Below are 20,046 nucleotides of genomic sequence, written 5' to 3' on the forward strand. Positions count from 1 at the left end.
TTTGCAAAAACAAAACATTTTTATTTATTGTTAAACAAGGTGCTGCACAATATCATTTGTATAGCGTATAAATTAAAACATGAATGAAATATATCTTGGTTGATGATATTCCTTATTTCAGGATGCTCAAACCAAATATCTGTAGCAATATTTTGGTAGTGTGACAGTGTTTACCGTTTTTGGAAAAATCTATCTTCAGATGACTCTACATAAACTAGGATAGGAGAGGCCATTTTAACAATAATAAAATGACATTAGAAGCAGTAGCCTTCTTTTTAAGGTGCGAAATCCAATAATTTCAATAGAAATCCTGGAATTTTATATAAGGGTTAAACATTTTCCCACACAGATTTGGGGTTCAAGTTTTTGGTGCAGATTCATCACGTTGACCTTTAACCTCATAATGCTAACAACAAGACATGGCTAGTTTTGCACAATATCCAAGGAGTTAACGGATTAAGGATAAGAGAGGAACTCTGTTAGTACCTGAGAATGTTCCCAACATTAATCGTGATGTTTCTTTACTAAAATCCCCTCGCTACCCTCCACACTCTTCTATTACTAATTAGCACGTAGCTTAGCATCCAGTCAGTCCAGCGTGTCTCTATGTATAGCTCTATAGATGTTTTCTGGAGGTTTAACTTCGTTTGGGATTATATGTGGTTCAGTGTATGGGAACAATGGTCAGGGCTGGGAGGGGGCAGGGGAGAGGCCATCATTCTACCGTCTGGCGGGTAATACCACAGATGGGCATTGGAGTATTACTATAAAAAATTCTACATGATAAAAATAAGGCTTTAAAAAGATTGGTAATCGTATCGGCAGATACTGCTTTCTGTGATCGGCGATTGGCCTCAAAAATCCTGATCGGAGCACCCCTAGCAGACTCACATGTGTCATTTGTTTTAGTTTAAGTTCAAGTTCAGTTCAGAAGTTTCTTCTCCCTACAAAACTTGTCATAGTGGAAAGAGAGCTATACACACACACACACACACACACACAGTATATATATATATATATACATATACACACACACATACATATATACATATGCATACACACACACACACACTTAATATCTGAAGTACACTGCAATTTTTGGATAAAACTATACATAAACTTCTAGAATTTGGTGTGTTTGTGTGTAAATATACAAGCTCTTTTGGAGCTTTTTCTTGAGCTATTTCTTTCAGCAATCCTCTACAAACATCTTCGGAAATCTGTTGTTCCCTCTTCTGTGGTTCTCTTCTTAAGTGCCGTGACCATAATTCAGGTGCCTTTTAGCAGCTCACTTTAACCCCACTGGACTTAAGACTTTTCACAGGTGAGTCCAGACTTGAACCGTACCCTTTGAAGGTCCTCTCATCTTATCTAAGAGATGTTTACCAAGCAGATTTAAGATTTCTAGATTCTGGCGGGGAAATTCAAGGCTCAGAGCAGAGGTGATCCCATAGTAAAGGAGGATTAAATGAGTTCACACTCGCTTAGAGCCGGTGGAGGGGTGGCATGCATCTTTAAACCTGATTAAAGGGATCAGGTGTTTCTCTTAGACTGAGTGTTATGGGTCTCAGATTGTCGTATCGGACACGGACACCCCGTAACTCATTTAACGCTCTCGGTGGGTATTTGATAACAGGAGCTGGGTGGGGGATAAAGCATCACAATGCATTCTGGTAAATGTTACATGGGGAAGCTGGCCTTCCCTGCTGGCTGACATCTGATAGCCATATTGGAGTGCAGGTAGGGAGTTTGTCTGTCTTGGACCGGAAAGGGATTCTGTTGTGTGTTCGCAAGCCATGAGTCTTAATTACTGTGAAACTCAACTACAGTCTGTGGGGCAATGGGAGGAACTGGAGAAACGTCCTTGAAAAGGGCAAAGGTTTATGATGCAGCTGACCAAAAGGGCTCAATGACTCAATATAACACGTTTGTCCTAATAGAGGTCACTAGAGGAGAGAAAGACCCGAGTCACAAGACCCTTTACAGTTCAATTCAGCAAGGGTTAAAGCTGTCGTCTGCTGCACAATATTCACCTCAAAAAATACAAATAATAAAGCCACAGACATTTGGTTTATTCACTCTAAATCTAAATAATCGATTTCCCATGTGACAAAAAATGCACACTTTAACATACTTTTAAAAATTGCACTTATTATGAAGATAATATACTTTAAATTCAGTTTGCACTTACTGTAAGCATATTCTTTTAATGTTAAAAGAATATTACACTTAATTGCATGTTAATTGAAATTAAATGAAAATAAATTAGTTTAAATTTATATTATATTCAATTATTTGAACACTGGAGTAGTAGGACTTTATATTCTATATACCTTTATATGATTAATATGGTTAAAGTGTATTGAACTAAAATATACTTTAGCATAAAAATATATGAACTTTAAATATAAGTATAAATAACTTATTTTTAGGATGTTAGTCAGCATATCAAAATAAGAAAATAAGTGCGTGTGTGTGTATTTTATATATATATATAATACCGTTAACGGTGTTAAAGAACAAATATTAAATCACAGAAATAAACAGGTTTTCCCAACCCTAATATGCATATATACAAGTCAAAAACAACGGAGAACAAAAATAGTAAAGTAAAGGAGTAAAGTGTACACCTCATACGTGCATGTAAATGGGAACGCTTCTTGTCTTAAGCAGCAATAAACAACTTTCTGTTGTAAATGAGTTATAATATGAAATTAATTATCGATTAATTAGCAGAATTTATGGTCCCACTGTATTTATTTATTTCAAGTACAATGTAAAACATGTATATAGTAGTCAACATTTGAAGTAGATCAAAAAAGTTCATCAAAGTTGTCCTAAAACAAGGAAGGATTATTGTTTTGGTTTTAGGACAACTTTGATGAAAGGTTTTGATCCACTTCAAATGTTGACTAATAAATACTGTATATTAGGGGTGCTCTGATCGGCTACCGATCACTATCGGCCGATAATCGCTTTGGGATGTTTGATCGGCGGTCTCTATAAAGGCTGATCTCATAAACCAATCTCAAGCTGATGACGCGCCTGCTGTGAGAGGTTCGGCACGACATGCAGCAGCATCGTCTCAGTCTCTGTCCGGCGAGGGTGAAATAATTATAATGCTGAAAGTGAGGTACTCACCTTCATATTTCTTCATTAAATAACAAGACCACCACTTAAGTGATTTCAAAAGATTTGTTCTGGTAAATGAAAGGAGATAGGTAGGTCAAGTGTCAGAGGTCATCTTCTGTTGTGAATGCCATTGTTTAAACTGCCAGATTTTTATGAAGGGGTTATAGTGTGTGTGACTGTTGAGAAGAGCAGCTGATTCTGGGTGGTCCCTGTCTATCATAAAGGTTTCAAAAGGTGGTTTCACGGCAATGCCATAGAAGAAACATTTTGGGTTCCCCAAAGAACCTTTCATTGAACATTAAAAAAAAAGAACTTTTTTTTTTTCTCAGCGTGAAGAACATTTTAATAACCTAAAGAACCTTTTAACACTAAATAGAACCTTTTGTGGAAAAAAAATTTCAACAGAAGTTAAAGAAAAAATAAATATAGCAACTATTTTCACACAGAAAATGATAGTAAATTTCACAATTACAAAGAAACAGCAAGTATCACTGAATTAATCATTACATCTTTAATTTTTTTGCAAAACATAACCCAAGAATCGTTTTAATTACAACTTGAAAAAAAAAGACAAGTCTTTATATGATTTTTTCCCCTAAATTTTCAAACATCAATCTTGACGAACAGAAAATGATAGTAAATTTCACAATTACAAAGAAACAGCAAGTAACACTGAATTAATTACATCTTTAATTTTTTTGCAAAACATAACCCAAGAATCGTTTTAATTACAACTTGAAAAAAAAAGACAAGTCTTTATATGATTTTTTCCCCTAAATTTTCAAACATCAATCTTGACGAGATTTTTCTAAGTCATAATTAAAAATTATTGTTTGAAACGGTTTTAATTCTAATTTCTTCAATCCAAATTCAAATAGCAGTTCTGCGTCGTTTGCTACCTTAATACAAATTAAATTAAAAGAATTTCACAGGTATTCAGTTCCAAATCGCCCACAAACCAGCGACTCACAACTTATTTGTCTAAAGTAAATACATATATTATCCAGAATAAAAATCTGAGATTATTTTCCTTATTTTTTCACATTGAATTCTTACACTATTGCCAAACTGAGAAAATTTCTTCTTGGGTGTAAGGAAAAATGGCCAATAAACATTTAGCTATGGATTGGTTATGTTTGATGCCTTAAAAAAAAAATCACCATCAGGAAAGGAAACACATATAATGCTTAGTATTTGTGTTTTTATATATTTGTCTAAACACGGTATCTTGAGAACCAGCTGGAGGCCGATTTGGTTACATATTTGTACACCCCACCTAGTATATCTGTGACTGTGAAATAATAAGTGCAGTAACACTTTCCAGTGTTCTAGTTCTGATAAATGACTCTCTGAAATGGACCACTGAACATTTAATAACAGCCTACCATTGAGGGAACGATTTCATGACCACTATGATGTATTAGTGGAAAAATATGTCATAAAAGATGGATATCTGAGAAGCAGAAAGAGTCACAAAATGACAAATTTTCCAAAGGAAATATCCTCCGGAAGGAAAAGAGAAAAAAAAGGGAAGAAAATGCCTTGGTCACAATGACAGATCACAGCCTTTTAAAGTGTCTATCTTTTATAGAAGGAATTTATAATGCCATATTTCAGCTTCACGCATGCATTTATGTTGCATCGTCCCCCAGTTCTCCTTTTTAACCTTGGTTCATCTTTGACTCCTCCCTTCTTCCCGTTTCAAGCTCCCCCTCATTTCCGATCTCCTCTCCCTTTTGTCCACAGAATTACCCTCTTTCATCCACTCTCTAACCCCTCTTGTTTCTCCGAGACAGGAGGCACAGGTATCCCTCAAGAGAACAAGCCCGGGAAGAGTCTGTTGCCATGGGGACGGTGTCAATGGCCTGGAAGGGGGCTGTGGCAAACAAAACCATTCTACCGGACTAATTTAACCAATCAGAGGCACTGATGGAGCAGCAGGGAGGGGGTAATACTGCTCCTTAGAGAATCTATTCAAACAGTGCAGTGAGAGACAGTGACCTCTTCACCCGTGATAGTGTGACTGCTCAGATAATGAATGACATTGTTATTTTCAGTGAGCTAACCTCACTTTCCAGGGAATTATACAGTAACCTGGACTTAAGATACCTGAAGGAAGGAAAGTATCTCTATTCTGTATATGTATAAGGAATAAAGAGCATGTTTGTGTCATTTCTTATCACCGAGGTAACTAATTAATGGCACTGTTCAGAAGAACAAGTTTCAGTGCTGCTTCTGTTGAAGTGGTTCTCAGGCTGATGGCCCGTGAAGGACAACATGTAGTTTACAAGTTGATTGACTGACAAAAATGAGAAAAAGCACCAATATAGAATGAATCAACTCATAAAAATGTAATTACTTTTGCACACTAGCATTAAAATGTTTTAAAAATAATTTTCATATGCTCACCAAGACTGGATTTATTTGATCAAAAATACAGTAAAACAGAAATATTGTGAAATAACACAAAATGACTTTTCTATTACAATATTTTAAAATGTAATTTATTCCTGTGATGGAATAGCTGAATTTTCAGCTTTAGTGTCACACGATCCTTCAGAAAGATTTTCAATATGCTGCTGATAACTTGGTGCTTAAGAAACATTGTTTTCTTATTATTATTATTAATGTTGAAAACAGTTGTGCTGCTTCATATTTTTTGGCAATGTAAACCTTTTTTTTTCCAGGACACTTTGATGAATATAAATTTAAAAAGAACAACATTTATTTAAAATAGAAATATTATGTAACATGCAAATACCTTTACTATAACTTTTGACCAATTTAATCTTTTCATTTTCTAAAAATAATTTCAATTAGATTGCATTTAGATTTACATTACTTAAAAAAAATTAAGTGAATCTGTGAAACAGTAAACAAAATACTGAAGAAAAATAGTACAAAGTAGTACTAAAACGTAATTAATTCATTACATTTATTAATTTCAGTGCATCCCTAGTAACATCGAGGCCATGTCAAGATAAAAGGTATAAATCAAGGATAATTTGTACATTACTTAAAACAATAGGTAATTATTTTGACACTTGTTTTCCCCTGATTTGCGGTGCAAGATGGTCCAAAGCATTAAAACACTTCTTTGAGATATAAATAGGCACGTTTTATGAGCCGACTTTGGACATTGACTCATTGTGGAACTTTTGACAACTGTAATTACTAGCTTGTCCCACCAGCAGCTGATTGGACAGGATGACAGACTCTCCAACGGCTATGAAACAAAAACCACTCAAACACCATTTAGTCCCACTGCTGTGCTTGATCTTCCCTTCGTCAACCAGCTCCCCCATCTTCTCTCACACAGATCGACAGAACAGCAGTGCAAACACAAGAATCAACAAGTCCATAATCCACCCCACTTTAGGGCTATCCTAGGTAAGTCTGAGAGGAAGTTTAGCCCTCATCCACAGGAAGCTTTTAGCCACAGGCTTTCCCACAAAATATGCATGAGGTTTAGAGCACGAAGGGATCTTTGGAGATGAAGTAGGTTAACCACAGCAAAGGAAAAGTGGGCGTGAGGAATACATCCCTGGAGGCCTCCAGGAGTGTAGAGGAGACCCCCACAGGGAGCATTTCTGCAGCTGAAGCAACCAGTCACACCCAAGACCTCAACATTCACCCCTCCAACCAGCAAGAAATGGATCCGAGGCCAACTTATAAAACAAAGAATCATGTCACAGAAAAAAAGGTGCTTTATTTTTAAACAAAATGTATCCCAAAGGTTGATTTTACAAAATAATGCTCAGTATCATCTATACATTGCAAATACATTTCTTCCTTGCTATTTTTTTAAAAATTATTTTTATATTTTCTTTTGTTACAGTAGCTCTTTTGTAAAACAAAAAAAGTGGAAAAGATTCTGAAGAAGTGTATGTGTGATCCTCTCATCACAATCTGTGTAATGGTGGGTTTTCTAGTGCGTTCCACAGTTGAATCTCAGGCTTCCCATAGGAACGATAAATTCAAACAAACTAACAAACAAAACAAGGTTCTCCTATCTGCCAGCATATATACATAACTTTGTTTTCATCGAATTCTTCACCCAAACCTGTACACATACACATTTTAAGTTCATAACTCTTTGATGTGCACCGTGACTCAAGTGTCACACGTCATTTAATGCGAGAAAAACAATTAGTTATTGTCTGAAAGAAGCAAATGGCAACACAAAACAAGGTGGTGAACAAAGCACAGTACAAAATAATGATCTCAGGACCCAACCTGACCACTTTATGCCTCAAAACAACTCGCATACTTCTGAAAATTATACTCACTCGCTCGTAAATTCTGCATGCACTTTATAATGCTTACAAGGGCACGTCTTCAGTTTAAGGCACTACAATATCATCTCCAATATCTCAAAAACCAAACATACGCATCTGCTAGCTCATTAAGATCCAGCCAACACAAGTTTAATGACCAATAACGTGTGTGTTAGGCTATCGTCTTCTGCGTTAAATTATGTGCACGAATGTGACTGGAAATCTGAACACTATTGCACAGGCAATGAGCCGATTCATCAAAACACTGTTGGTTAACACCAGCTGATTGGATTTACATATTACAGACACACACACACAGAACCACAAGAGACAGGCACAGGACTCGATTCGTGACGTAATGCACAGTCGCTGAATGCAGTCGGAGGTTGTTAACACTGGGCAGTGATGGTCTGACGAAGACAAGCCAGACAGCTACATTAATATGGGACAAGCTTTCATGTTGAACAATGGCGGTAGTTTTTAATGTACATTGTCCAACCGTCTCCTGCAGACAGACTCCATTTTTGATGGCACAAACAAAAGAAATCCAGAGCTAATACAGTGATGCAGGGTTATGCAAATGGAAGATGAATTGATACAATTACAGCCACCCCATTTCGGCAATCATCCTGTCTGGCTTTCGCCCATTGGGCTTTATCAAATCCAGCACGGTCCTCCCTGTCTAGCTCCTCCCTACAGCAACTCTGTATGCCAGTAGAGAAGAAATAAATGTTGCCATGGAAACCGCCAGGCTGTTGACAGGAGCTAATTTCTGCCTCCATCAGAGTGATAGCACTGAAAGTTGATGTGACTCATCGAAACTCATTGCTCACGGTTGGGCTGATCTGAAACACTTAACGACAGTTTATCTCAATACAAATTGCATTTGCTCTAACTGTTTTCTTTTAAATAAATCACACAGTTCACCTCACTGTGCAAGGGAAAGGAGACTGGCTATTGATTTGGCAACTTATATCACCCCTGAACTGGTTTATCTGTGAAACAAAGCAGACGTCTTGTTGCCTCACCAATCTAAGAAACGAAAACGAGAATTATACCCTCACTTGGTCCCAAAACATCTATTAAGCCAGCTAACTAATGATTAGGCTAATGTACAAAAACAAACCGGTAGGTGTAAACTACTAGAAAAGGTGCATTTCCTACTAATTTTCTTTACATAATTCTGATCGTCCTCATTTTGCAGTCTGAAGCATTTCGTAAGTGTTTACGCAGTCTCTTCCTGCTCGTTCTTCTCAGACATACCACTCCCTCCGGGAGATCATGGAGCCATCCGTGTGCGACACGTAGTCGTTATCGTAGCAGTCCTCCGGCAGGTAGGGGGAGCCGTTGCTCATGACTTGCGGAGCGGCAAACCTGCGGGGCTCCGGCTGCAGCGAGCTCCTCTGGATATGATGGGCTGGACTGAAGCTTTGCGGATGGACTGGGTGATGGTCGCTGTCATAGCCGTGCTCAAGGTTGTGATGATTATGGTGATTCATTTGACCGGCTGCTTCCCTCAGAGCTCTGCTGCGACCGTTGGGCGATCGCTCGCGGTCGAAATCACCCCACTCTTCTCGATCCTTATCCGGGTAGATGGTGCCGTTATCCTGGTTGGATTTGAGCTTGGTGTCAGGGCTTCCTTTGCTGTAGACTTGCTGCAGCTCATGGGGCTGGGGAGCCTTTTGCATATCCGAGGGGCCGTGATACTGCTTTGTGTAGTAGTCGCCGCGGAACGTCCGCCGTTGACGCTGGTAATAAACTCCACCCAGAATAAGGAGCAACAGCAGGAAGAGTGCTCCGCCTACTGCCCCACCCACAATCGTGCCTAGGCTCCCCTCCGGCAGAGGCGCCAGGGTTGGAGACGTGATGAGGGCTCTCTGCTTATTGCCAGGCGCGGTGGCAGAGATGTCGGCGGTTAGGAGGCGCACAGGGGTGGTGGGGGGCATGGTGGTGGTTGAGGGAGGATCTAATGGAGGGAAGGAAGAGGGAGAGGCAAGAGGGGGGGGGCAGGAGGCAGGGATGGACAGACAAAGAAAAGTAGATAATGTCAATGCCAGCTACATCAGTATATCATTAACAGTCATATGAATCTGCTTCCAAGATTGTAATATCTTCTAGCATGACATATAGCATGAATAACAGGACTATCCTCTATTGCCGTGGATGCAATAGTTCCAGGTCTTTTATTGAAAGGATGCGATTGCAAACCTTCGACGGCTTCAAAACCTGAAACTGTTGTCCAGAGCAAAGATGACTAAAAACATGGAAGAGAAAGGAGAGTTGGGATCTTCATGATAAGGGATTCATGAGGAGCTACATACTAACATCTCCAGCTAACACTGAAGTACAGTCATCTGCAACAATGAAACCTAATGAGCAACATTTGTGTTAGCTGAGAGAGGGAGTACGGATGACCACATAGCTGAGTGATGAGAACAAACTAAATGTAAGGAAGGGGTCAGGGAAAGGGTACGTGCTACTGGGGGAGGGGAGAGGGACAGATGTCGAGAATACCCGAGGATTGGGTGGCTGCTACGCATAACTGCTAACATGGTGCTTGGGTAGAAGATTGCGTTAACGCCATTACCATGCATTGATCGCTTGATTGTGTTATGGAGCAGCGTGTAGCGTTTCATCGCATTCTGGGGCATGCATCTGGACTATGCAAGCAGCGTTCTCGGAGACTGGAAGCTGAAAGTCAAACTATCCCATTACGGAGTGTCCTGTTCCCGGCGCAATGAGAGCTATTTGGCTGGCTGTGAAGTGTGTGCATGCATTGAGTGCAGAACGTGCGAGTTCACTCTCAGGAGTCAGGGCTGCAAGCTCTTCAGGGTTACGCGGTTCAAATGCTCCAGCTAAAGTGGGGAATAATTTGCTCATCCTTGCTGGAATGAATAATAAACGTAGCATACATAAAGCATTCTTGGACTGTTTTGTTCACGCAAGGTTAAAGGTAATTTGGATGCATCTGTGGGTCTGGTGAGTGAATGTATATGTAGTATGTAGGAAAGAGCAGCTTTTTAGTTCAGGAAAACTTAAATGTTCTGTATATTGTTTTGGCAACATTTTTGACACAAAAAAAGATCCAAAATCCTTTTCGCACACCCACGATATTCCCGGCACAAATATTTGTTGCATATATAAAACCACAGGGATAGTTCAACCAAAAATCAAAGTTATCACCAAGGCTGATCCTAACATCTAAAGAGCAGAGCATGGTCTAGACAGCCCTGGTTGTCACTATTTACTCACCCTCTTTTTTTTTTTTTGACCTGGTCATGGTTATTTCTTTGAGGGAAATAAAAAAAGAGAATCTTTGAAGAAAATTCACAGCTCTTTTCCACACGACAGTTTATATGTTATAGTTAATATGACCACTCAAGAGTCAATGATTCAGTGAGTTGAACTCAAGAACTGAATCAGTGCACAAATTGGTCTTTTGAACTAAGTCTGAATGATTCATTCAAGAACCTTAATAGTTTGTTCACGGACCGGAACCTCAAATCACTGACTCAATGATTCAGTAGTTCCACGGACAACAATTTACATTTTGGACAATTAAAGTTTTTGTATGGCTTCAGAAGACTTGAAAAATAGCGCACAACTCATAAAAGACTACCTTTACACATTTTTGGAGATTAACACTATGAAACACCATTGCATGGAAAAGACCTGCATGAACATTCTTCAAAATATCTGATCTACAGAAGAAAGAAAATCATACGGGTTTGCAACAACATGACGATGAGTAAATAGTGACAGAATTTAAATTTTTGTGTGAACTATCCCCTTAAACCACAAGGGACATGTATAATGTCAATTTATTTTAATTTATTCAATTTTGCCCAGCGAGTTAAAGAATAATTTGTTTCAATCAATAAACCGTAGACCTTCTGGCCTCAGCACGTCAATGTCCAGAAGGGAAGAGAACAGGACATAAAGAGAGGACAAGTCACGGAAAGGTCAGAAATCCCTCCCTCTCTCATGCTTCTCTTCTCTGTGCCTCCATAAAATCCAAATTTATGTGGTACCCCATTCCTGTCCATACACTGTATGGATCAACCCGTTTGGAGGGAGTGTGTGGGTGTGTATTTGGGGGTGATTGGTGACCACACAGGTAGCGGCAGGGTGTTTAACATGCAGGACAGGTACTGCCCACCCATACTCATGCACAAAGATCAGCAACAGCAGCACACACACTTTCACACCCACATTCACTCCGTCAATACACAAACAGTAGCAGTAGGCATTATAGTAGAAACATCACGACTCAAATGACGCAAAGGAACTCTTAGAAGATAGACGCAGACAACTTTGACATAAAACAACCAAACACGCACAGAAACGCAGCTTCATGCACATAGAAGCGGAATCTTTCTCAAGGGGAGAGCATAAGAAAATTTTAAAAGAAAATACATAATTAATGGCGGTTGAAAAGAGCTGGTGAATGTTTCATGAATCTAGGACATCTCTCAGTCAAGGTTGCTTCCGCTCTATTCTCCCCTTGTATAACAGCGTGACAGTCTCAGAGATGTAAGTGTGCACAAGGGAGGGAGAAAGAGCAACAGATGTTCACGCAAGGTTAAAGGTAATTTGGATGCATCTGTGGGTCTGGTGAGTGAATGTATATGTAGTATGTAGGAAAGAGCAGCTTTTTAGTTCAGGAAAACTTAAATGTTCTGTATATTGTTTTGGCAACATTTTTGACACAAAAAAAGATCCAAAATCCTTTTCGCACACCCACGATATTCCCGGCACAAATATTTGTTGCATATATAAAACCACAGGGATAGTTCAACCAAAAATCAAAGTTATCACCAAGGCTGATCCTAACATCTAAAGAGCAGAGCATGGTCTAGACAGCCCTGGTTGTCACTATTTACTCACCCTCTTTTTTTTTTTTTGACCTGGTCATGGTTATTTCTTTGAGTGAAATAAAAAAAGAGAATCTTTGAAGAAAATTCACAGCTCTTTTCCACACGACAGTTTATATGTTATAGTTAATATGACCACTCAAGAGTCAATGATTCAGTGAGTTGAACTCAAGAACTGAATCAGTGCACAAATTGGTCTTTTGAACTAAGTCTGAATGATTCATTCAAGAACCTTAATAGTTTGTTCACGGACCGGAACCTCAAATCACTGACTCAATGATTCAGTAGTTCCACGGACAACAATTTACATTTTGGACAATTAAAGTTTTTGTATGGCTTCAGAAGACTTGAAAAATAGCGCACAACTCATAAAAGACTACCTTTACACATTTTTGGAGATTAACACTATGAAACACCACTGCATGGAAAAGACCTGCATGAACATTCTTCAAAATATCTGATCTACAGAAGAAAGAAAATCATACGGGTTTGCAACAACATGACGATGAGTAAATAGTGACAGAATTTAAATTTTTGTGTGAACTATCCCCTTAAACCACAAGGGACATGTATAATGTCAATTTATTTTAATTTATTCAATTTTGCCCAGCGAGTTAAAGAATAATTTGTTTCAATCAATAAACCGTAGACCTTCTGGCCTCAGCACGTCAATGTCCAGAAGGGAAGAGAACAGGACATAAAGAGAGGACAAGTCACGGAAAGGTCAGAAATCCCTCCCTCTCTCATGCTTCTCTTCTCTGTGCCTCCATAAAATCCAAATTTATGTGGTACCCCATTCCTGTCCATACACTGTATGGATCAACCCGTTTGGAGGGAGTGTGTGGGTGTGTATTTGGGGGTGATTGGTGACCACACAGGTAGCGGCAGGGTGTTTAACATGCAGGACAGGTACTGCCCACCCATACTCATGCACAAAGATCAGCAACAGCAGCACACACACTTTCACACCCACATTCACTCCGTCAATACACAAACAGTAGCAGTAGGCATTATAGTAGAAACATCACGACTCAAATGACGCAAAGGAACTCTTAGAAGATAGACGCAGACAACTTTGACATAAAACAACCAAACACGCACAGAAACGCAGCTTCATGCACATAGAAGCGGAATCTTTCTCAAGGGGAGAGCATAAGAAAATTTTAAAAGAAAATACATAATTAATGGCGGTTGAAAAGAGCTGGTGAATGTTTCATGAATCTAGGACATCTCTCAGTCAAGGTTGCTTCCGCTCTATTCTCCCCTTGTATAACAGCGTGACAGTCTCAGAGATGTAAGTGTGCACAAGGGAGGGAGAAAGAGCAACAGAGAGAGGGAGGTGACTATCACAGAAACTCATGAAACAACAGTATTCAATGTTTAATGTTCACGCAAAAATGATGGGAGATAAACCTCATGGAATGTGACAGAGAACACCTGTCTCAGAGGTCAATTAGACAATGACTCAGGAAACCCAATAAAAACCCATCAAAACTTTTTTTAAAAAAGCCAAAGCTGAACTTAAAATGAATTTAAATGGAGGACCAATGCCTTTCAGGCAAAGGCCTCTGGCTCAGGAAAATGATTATAAGCTTGTGTGCCTCATAAAAATGGATCCGGACCCATGTAATTCTGATTGATGAGATCAGTGGGTTCTAAAGAAGATCTGTGGGGCTCGAAGAAATAGTTCACCCAAAAATAAAATGTACTCACCCTCATGTTGCTGTTCATAAAAAAGAAAAAACAAACAGCATACATTTTTGAAATGAGTAAATAATGTTAGGAATTAATATTTTCAGGTGAACTTTCCCTTGAAGAAAACCAGATACGGCATTCTCAGTCCATTAGTTTCAGATTAAGGCCAACATTTCAACACACCAACACTGGGTGTGTGTGTGTGAGTGTTAAAATAAATTTGACTGGTAATGTTTTGATGTTATTTCTTACCATTGTTTCTCCAGTTTCACATAGAAAACATACTGGTAAACTTTGGTATGATGGGTGTCATGTTTCAAGTCTCTTACTCACCCTGAACACGTATTCTAATGTCTCGACTGTGCAGTCCGATATCGTTTGCCACCTCACACCTGTAAACCCCAGAGTCGTTCTTCTGCAAGGGTCTCATAAACACCAAAGAGTTATTCACCACCTCTGCTCCATCTGGCATCTCTCCATCCAACCTAAAACATGCAAACATGTCTTTATCAAACTCTTTCCTTTATCCAAGTCTGCCTAGACACTATGGAAAATGTCAGTAGCAGCAGAAATCTAGAATGTCAGTCAAAAGCTTAACTGAAAACATGTTTCTTAAGATTTTAAAGTCCATTAAAGATCTTAAAGACCAACTAAATTTAATGGTTAATTGCAGAAAAAAAGTAGTGAAAAGCTTTTGTGAAACGGATTAGTTGGACAAGATATTGATAAAAAAAATCAAACCAACAAGTGGCTAGCATATATGTCAACAAGTTTTGATTTGTTAAACATATTTTTGCTTGCCCACGACTCCCATTCAGTGTCATTTTATAGTTCAAAAATTACTCCATTGCGGTTATTTTCCTCAAAGAATGGTTTGTCAAAATGTCAAAACATTTATGACTGCTTGAGGCAGATTGTTTAAGATCACATGATTGATGTGCAATCTTCTAACTTCGTGAACAATACTGACAAACATTAACAGATTAGTGGATTCCTAGAATTAGATTTGCTTTGAATAAGTAGAATGCTTGGGCATCCACTCATAATACTGGTCATTTGCATTGAAACCTGACAGTTTGAAAGCTACTCTTGGTGTTGTGAATCGTAGAGATAACCTGCTGCTTTGAGATGAGTTGAGTTGAGATGAGTACACTCTTGAACCCATTCCAGACATAGTGGTTACACACCTGATCCATCTGAAGTGCTGGGCAGGCGGGTTGGCCTTGGCTCGACACTTCAGTTGCACATTCTCCCTGCCCACATACCAGTCGCTGTCATAGCCCAGCACCAGGATGTCTGGAGCAACTGCGCACACACACAAAGCATAAAGGGATCATTCAGAGTAGTTTAAGACAGGTAAGGCTAGGCTATGCCTTGTTAAAGACCCTATGAAATGACATGACAAGTGCAGTTTTCTTGTCCTGTGTTGACGGCATTTCCTATTGAAACAGAAAGTTTGGGCAGGACATATCAATTTTTAAAGACCTAAAACACTTAGTTTACGTCACAGCCATAAATCACCAGCTGCCATGCTGATTTGCCAGTTGCCATGTGTTATGTATTAGGGGGCTTTGGATAAAAATCGGTGCAGTCAGAATAAATCATTAATATTTTTGGTCCAGATTATGTACGTGTGTGTACACAGATGTACACAATATAAATATGTACATCTGTACACACACACACACACACACACACACACACTATATGTAAATATATAATAATTATATACCAAATATATATTTTTTCATTTGGTATTTAAATAACTGTACTGTATAAATTATATTTTGTTATAGCAATACTAACACTAAATTTAACATGGTTAATTTTTATATAAGGTAATATACTGTACATGGACTAAAAGAAAACTACAACTAATGTTTGTGGTTTGAATACATGACATTACGTTTAAACTATAATATCAATCTGTGAGAAAGTTGCATTTGTAAGAAAAAAGGTTACAATTAGTAGAAATACAAAGTCAGTCACAAGATTTAAAGTCACAATCTTGCAGTTTTCACATTGTCTCCCATTTGAGACTATTTATCATAAATGCGACTTTGTATCTAACAAAGTGACTTCAAATCGCTCTAAAAATGTAGATATAAAGCAACTTCTTCATATAAAGAAACAATTATGAGAAATGAAATTTGCAAGTCTAATGACCTTATTTTTTGCTAAGGCAGAAACATCTTTTATATGTGTGCGTATTTTTATATCCATGACAAATGGTACAACAATAAAGTAACACAACAACATTATTATTACTAATTGATCATAAAGCAACATAATTCATCATTAAGACTTTGTGTGTCTGACCAGCAGTACAAGACCACTTACAAAGACAATGGACACAGTATTGATTTGTGCCTTTAGAAAAGCTCTTTAAAGTTCTTTAAGTGAGCGTGCTAAATTAAGATGTCATGTAGACCCTATGAGATGAAAAAAGATGGATGGAAAACGAAAGAAAAATGCTTCCGTGACTGTAGCCCCCATTGAGCGCAGAAGCGTCGTCCCATGACTGATGCGACCTCTCCCTCCTCATACTCCCTACACCGGCTGCTTCCTGTGCCTGCCCCTAACCGCTACATCTATATTTCATACAGCAGACATCTGCGCTTACGTACTCGCCACCAGAACAGATACACACTTACGCACCTTCCTCGCTGCTCAATGGAGCTTAGAAGAAGTCTGTGTGCAGAAATCGTTAAACACCGCTGATAAATCATTTGTCTGAAGCATCACTACCCGTATTCAGTATAAGTTCATGAAACCCTGAGGACTGTGTCTTAGCAAAAGGGCTTTTAGCTCCATCACGCACAAGACGGCATCAAGACATCATGTCATGTGGATAGTTACCGCACTGGGGTGATATGGAAAACAGATGTGAGCTCTGGACATAAATCTGATTGCCTGACGTGGTATAGAAAAAACAAAATGTAAGTTACTGTGAAATCTTCATGGAGAAGCTACTTTGGGTTTGTTGTGCTAGATTGAGCAAACAAAAACAGGCTTGCGTGCACACAGGAACAAGCACCAAATGGGAGTCAAGTTTGGCTTTTGGAAGTAAATATGTTTAGTGGCCAATTGGCTAAGCGGTTGCATGGTTTAAATTGCAAGAAGTCTGATTCTCGCAGTTGAAAAAAAAAATCTGATTTAAGTGATGAGCAAATTTTAAAAAAGACATGCTTCTAGGGCTGCTTATCCATACAGATTTCCATATTTGATCGACTCTGATTCACAATATCTCAATTTGATATGATTCTGGTTTCCATTTCATGTGGATGTATTTCAGTTTAATTTTTACCATTTATAACAATCCTTCTAAGGAAATGCTATAAATTATATACTGAATAGTATTTAAACAATAATAATAATAAAAAAAATATACTAAATGAACAACACAAAAAACTGTTGTGTGAATACTAAATGAAGCAAACTTTAAATGGCATTTCTTGTGTAAAAGCACTCTTAAATTGCAAAATTATAAAGCGAAAAACTAAGAAAGAGTACAGAAAAACTGATATATTTGATAAATTATACACAAATGAGTTTTTAAAATGTATGTATACAATGTAAGTCAAAATTTTTTTATGTACAAACTTTCATGAGAACACATTTTCCACAAGGTTCTTCAAAATAGTGAAACCGTGAAAAGTGAACAATGAATAGCAGAACATCTTTCCAAATAGTGAAACAGTTACACACAATAGTGTGCTCTAATAAAAAAAACAACAACATTGTATTGTTTTTTTTATTCCATATTTATTCTATTCTATGCTCTATTTCTATCGAATAAAATGAACTACGAAGCTGGTAATAAGAATTAGTTATGGCTAGTTAATTTGTGCAAAACAAAACAAAACGGATACTGCATAAACAGAATCATGTGCACACTCTTGTCACACTATAAAAAAACCCTATCAGATACTCACACTGTACGTTGATGATATAGGGTATCCTGAAGTCGCTCTGTAGAGCGGGGTGTTTGACCACACATGTTAGCGTGTGGCCCTGGGCGTGACGGGAGGGTTGCCAGGTGTAGTGCACCTGGGTCGTAGTGGTGCCATTGACATCGTCCTGCATGTGGGCCTCAGACGTGCCGTACAGATTCGTCTCCCAGGACACGTCGGCAGGGGGCCGAGCCCTCTCAGCAATACAGGTGGCCACTGTGGTTTCATTGCCACCGTCGATCAGAGCAGAAGATCCAGCAGAGACATACACCTTCGGCTCCACTAAGACAGAGAGAGACATCTTTGAGTTAAATATACCACACCACTTGCGTTTAATTCTGAGCTTTAATGTGAGGAGACAAACTCACACTATTACTAGAAAGATGTATCAAGATAATGAACAGAGCTAAAGCATATCCATTCAGATGAGAGTACAAAGCTAACTATAAGCTAATCCCCTCAGCATTAAGAATCGCTCTGGTAAATCGTCAGTAAATTCATAAACTGATAAGAATGACTGAGAGAATAATTAGATTTTCGTTGAGAAGAAATAAAAGTCTTATCAGACTGAAAAAAAAAAAAATTCTCTATGGTTACTACCGGCTGAGGGCGGCCTCGGTTTCTCATCAGAGAGCACTAAGTGCTTTTCCAGAGAAGATGAAATTATTTGTTTTAATGGCTTATCCAGTTTACATGGCAGAAGGGGCGGGGCTTGGGCGTGTGCGAGCCATTAAGAATCCAGCAGTGTTCAGGCCTGGAAAACTGAGCTTTGCCTCCGCAGCGGCTGAAAGAAACTTAACATGTGTGGGGCGCTTTTTCCTTCCATTCCTCAACTCAGTGCCATCACCGGTGGGAGACAAATGGGAACGTTGTCCCAGGGTCCTGTGACAAGGGAGGCCCGCTAAATCAAGAAGGGCTAATACAATCATCTATTGATATACACTACTGTTCAAAGGTCAGGGGTTCAGTAAATGTTTTAAAGGCTGATCAAAATGCAATAAAACAGTAATATTGTGCAACATTATTACAATTTTAAATGATTGTTTCTATTATAAGTAACTTATTCCTGTGATGGCAAAACTAAATTGTCAGCATCAATAATCCAGTCTTCAGTGACACATGATCCTTCAGAAATCATTCTATTGTGCTGATTTGGTGCTCAAGAAACATTTCTTATTATTATCATTAATGTTAAAAACAGTTGTTATGCTTCATATTTTTGTGGAAACCATGGCATTCTTTTAAGGATTGTCTGATGAATGGCTGTCAAATGGCTGATGAATGGCTGTCAAAATGGCTGAAAAACTAAATTCGAATTTTGTACTTAAATATTATCAAAATTCGAATTATATTCAAATTTAAAATGCATAATTTCAGTTATGGTGAAGAATAGCTTTTGGCTTCTCTTCTGAGGCCACAAGAGGGCGCATTGAGCCATTTAAAAACATGAGATGTAGTGGGATGGGGAAAAACCCCCACCATAAAGTCTCAATATATGTTTTTTTCAAAGTTAAACTTTCTAAACATGCGGCTCCTTTGTGCGAGATGCGAGTGCAACGGTGATAGATGTCCCTCTAGAAAATGTGCAAAATATGTGTTCTGTGTGAATGGCTTGGTTTCAGTTTTGATGTAAACAAGGTCTTCACCGCCTTGATGGACGCTTACATCGTCATCGCATCTTGTGCGCCACTGATAAGGCTGCCTCCTTACTGCACAACTAAAATTCGAAATGCAACATTTTTATTTTAAATTCGACGAATATTCGAAATTCGAAAAAAAAATTTGACATCCCTATAGAATATGAAATGGAAATCTTTCTAATATGTGACCCTGGACCACAAAACCAGTCATAAGGGTAATTTTTTTTGAAGACTTATCATCTGAAAGCTGAGTAAGTAAGCTTTCCATTGATGTATGTTTTTTTTTTTTTTTTAGGATAGGACAATATTTGGCTGAAATACAACTATTTGAAAATCTGGAATCTGAGGGTGCAAAAAAAAAAATAAATAAAAAATTGCCTTTAAAGTTGTCCAAATGAGGTTCTTAGCAATGCATATTACTAAACAAAAATTACGTTTTGATAATTACGGTAGGAAATTTACAAAATATCTTCAT

General features: G+C 38.4%; 1 protein-coding gene across 1 annotated transcript in view; it reads right to left on the reverse strand.

Moving 5' to 3' along the window:
* Window positions 1-6,942: 6,942 nt before the first annotated feature.
* The window catches only part of nectin3b (nectin cell adhesion molecule 3b), a 45,769-nt gene continuing 32,665 nt past the window's right edge, over window positions 6,943-20,046 (reverse strand). The window contains exons 4-7 of the mRNA XM_016510261.1: window positions 17,914-18,213; window positions 15,166-15,283; window positions 14,312-14,463; window positions 6,943-9,375 (exon numbers count right to left, since the gene is read on the reverse strand). Coding sequence (XP_016365747.1) covers window positions 8,663-9,375; window positions 14,312-14,463; window positions 15,166-15,283; window positions 17,914-18,213 — 1,283 coding nt within the window. The 3' untranslated portion in view covers window positions 6,943-8,662. The remainder of the gene's footprint in view (window positions 9,376-14,311; window positions 14,464-15,165; window positions 15,284-17,913; window positions 18,214-20,046) is intronic.

The sequence above is a fragment of the Sinocyclocheilus rhinocerous genome, unplaced genomic scaffold (assembly GCF_001515625.1).
Source record: "Sinocyclocheilus rhinocerous isolate Xijiao unplaced genomic scaffold, SAMN03320098_v1.1 scaffold1405, whole genome shotgun sequence".
In the NCBI taxonomy this organism is placed as follows: Eukaryota; Metazoa; Chordata; class Actinopteri; order Cypriniformes; family Cyprinidae; genus Sinocyclocheilus; species Sinocyclocheilus rhinocerous.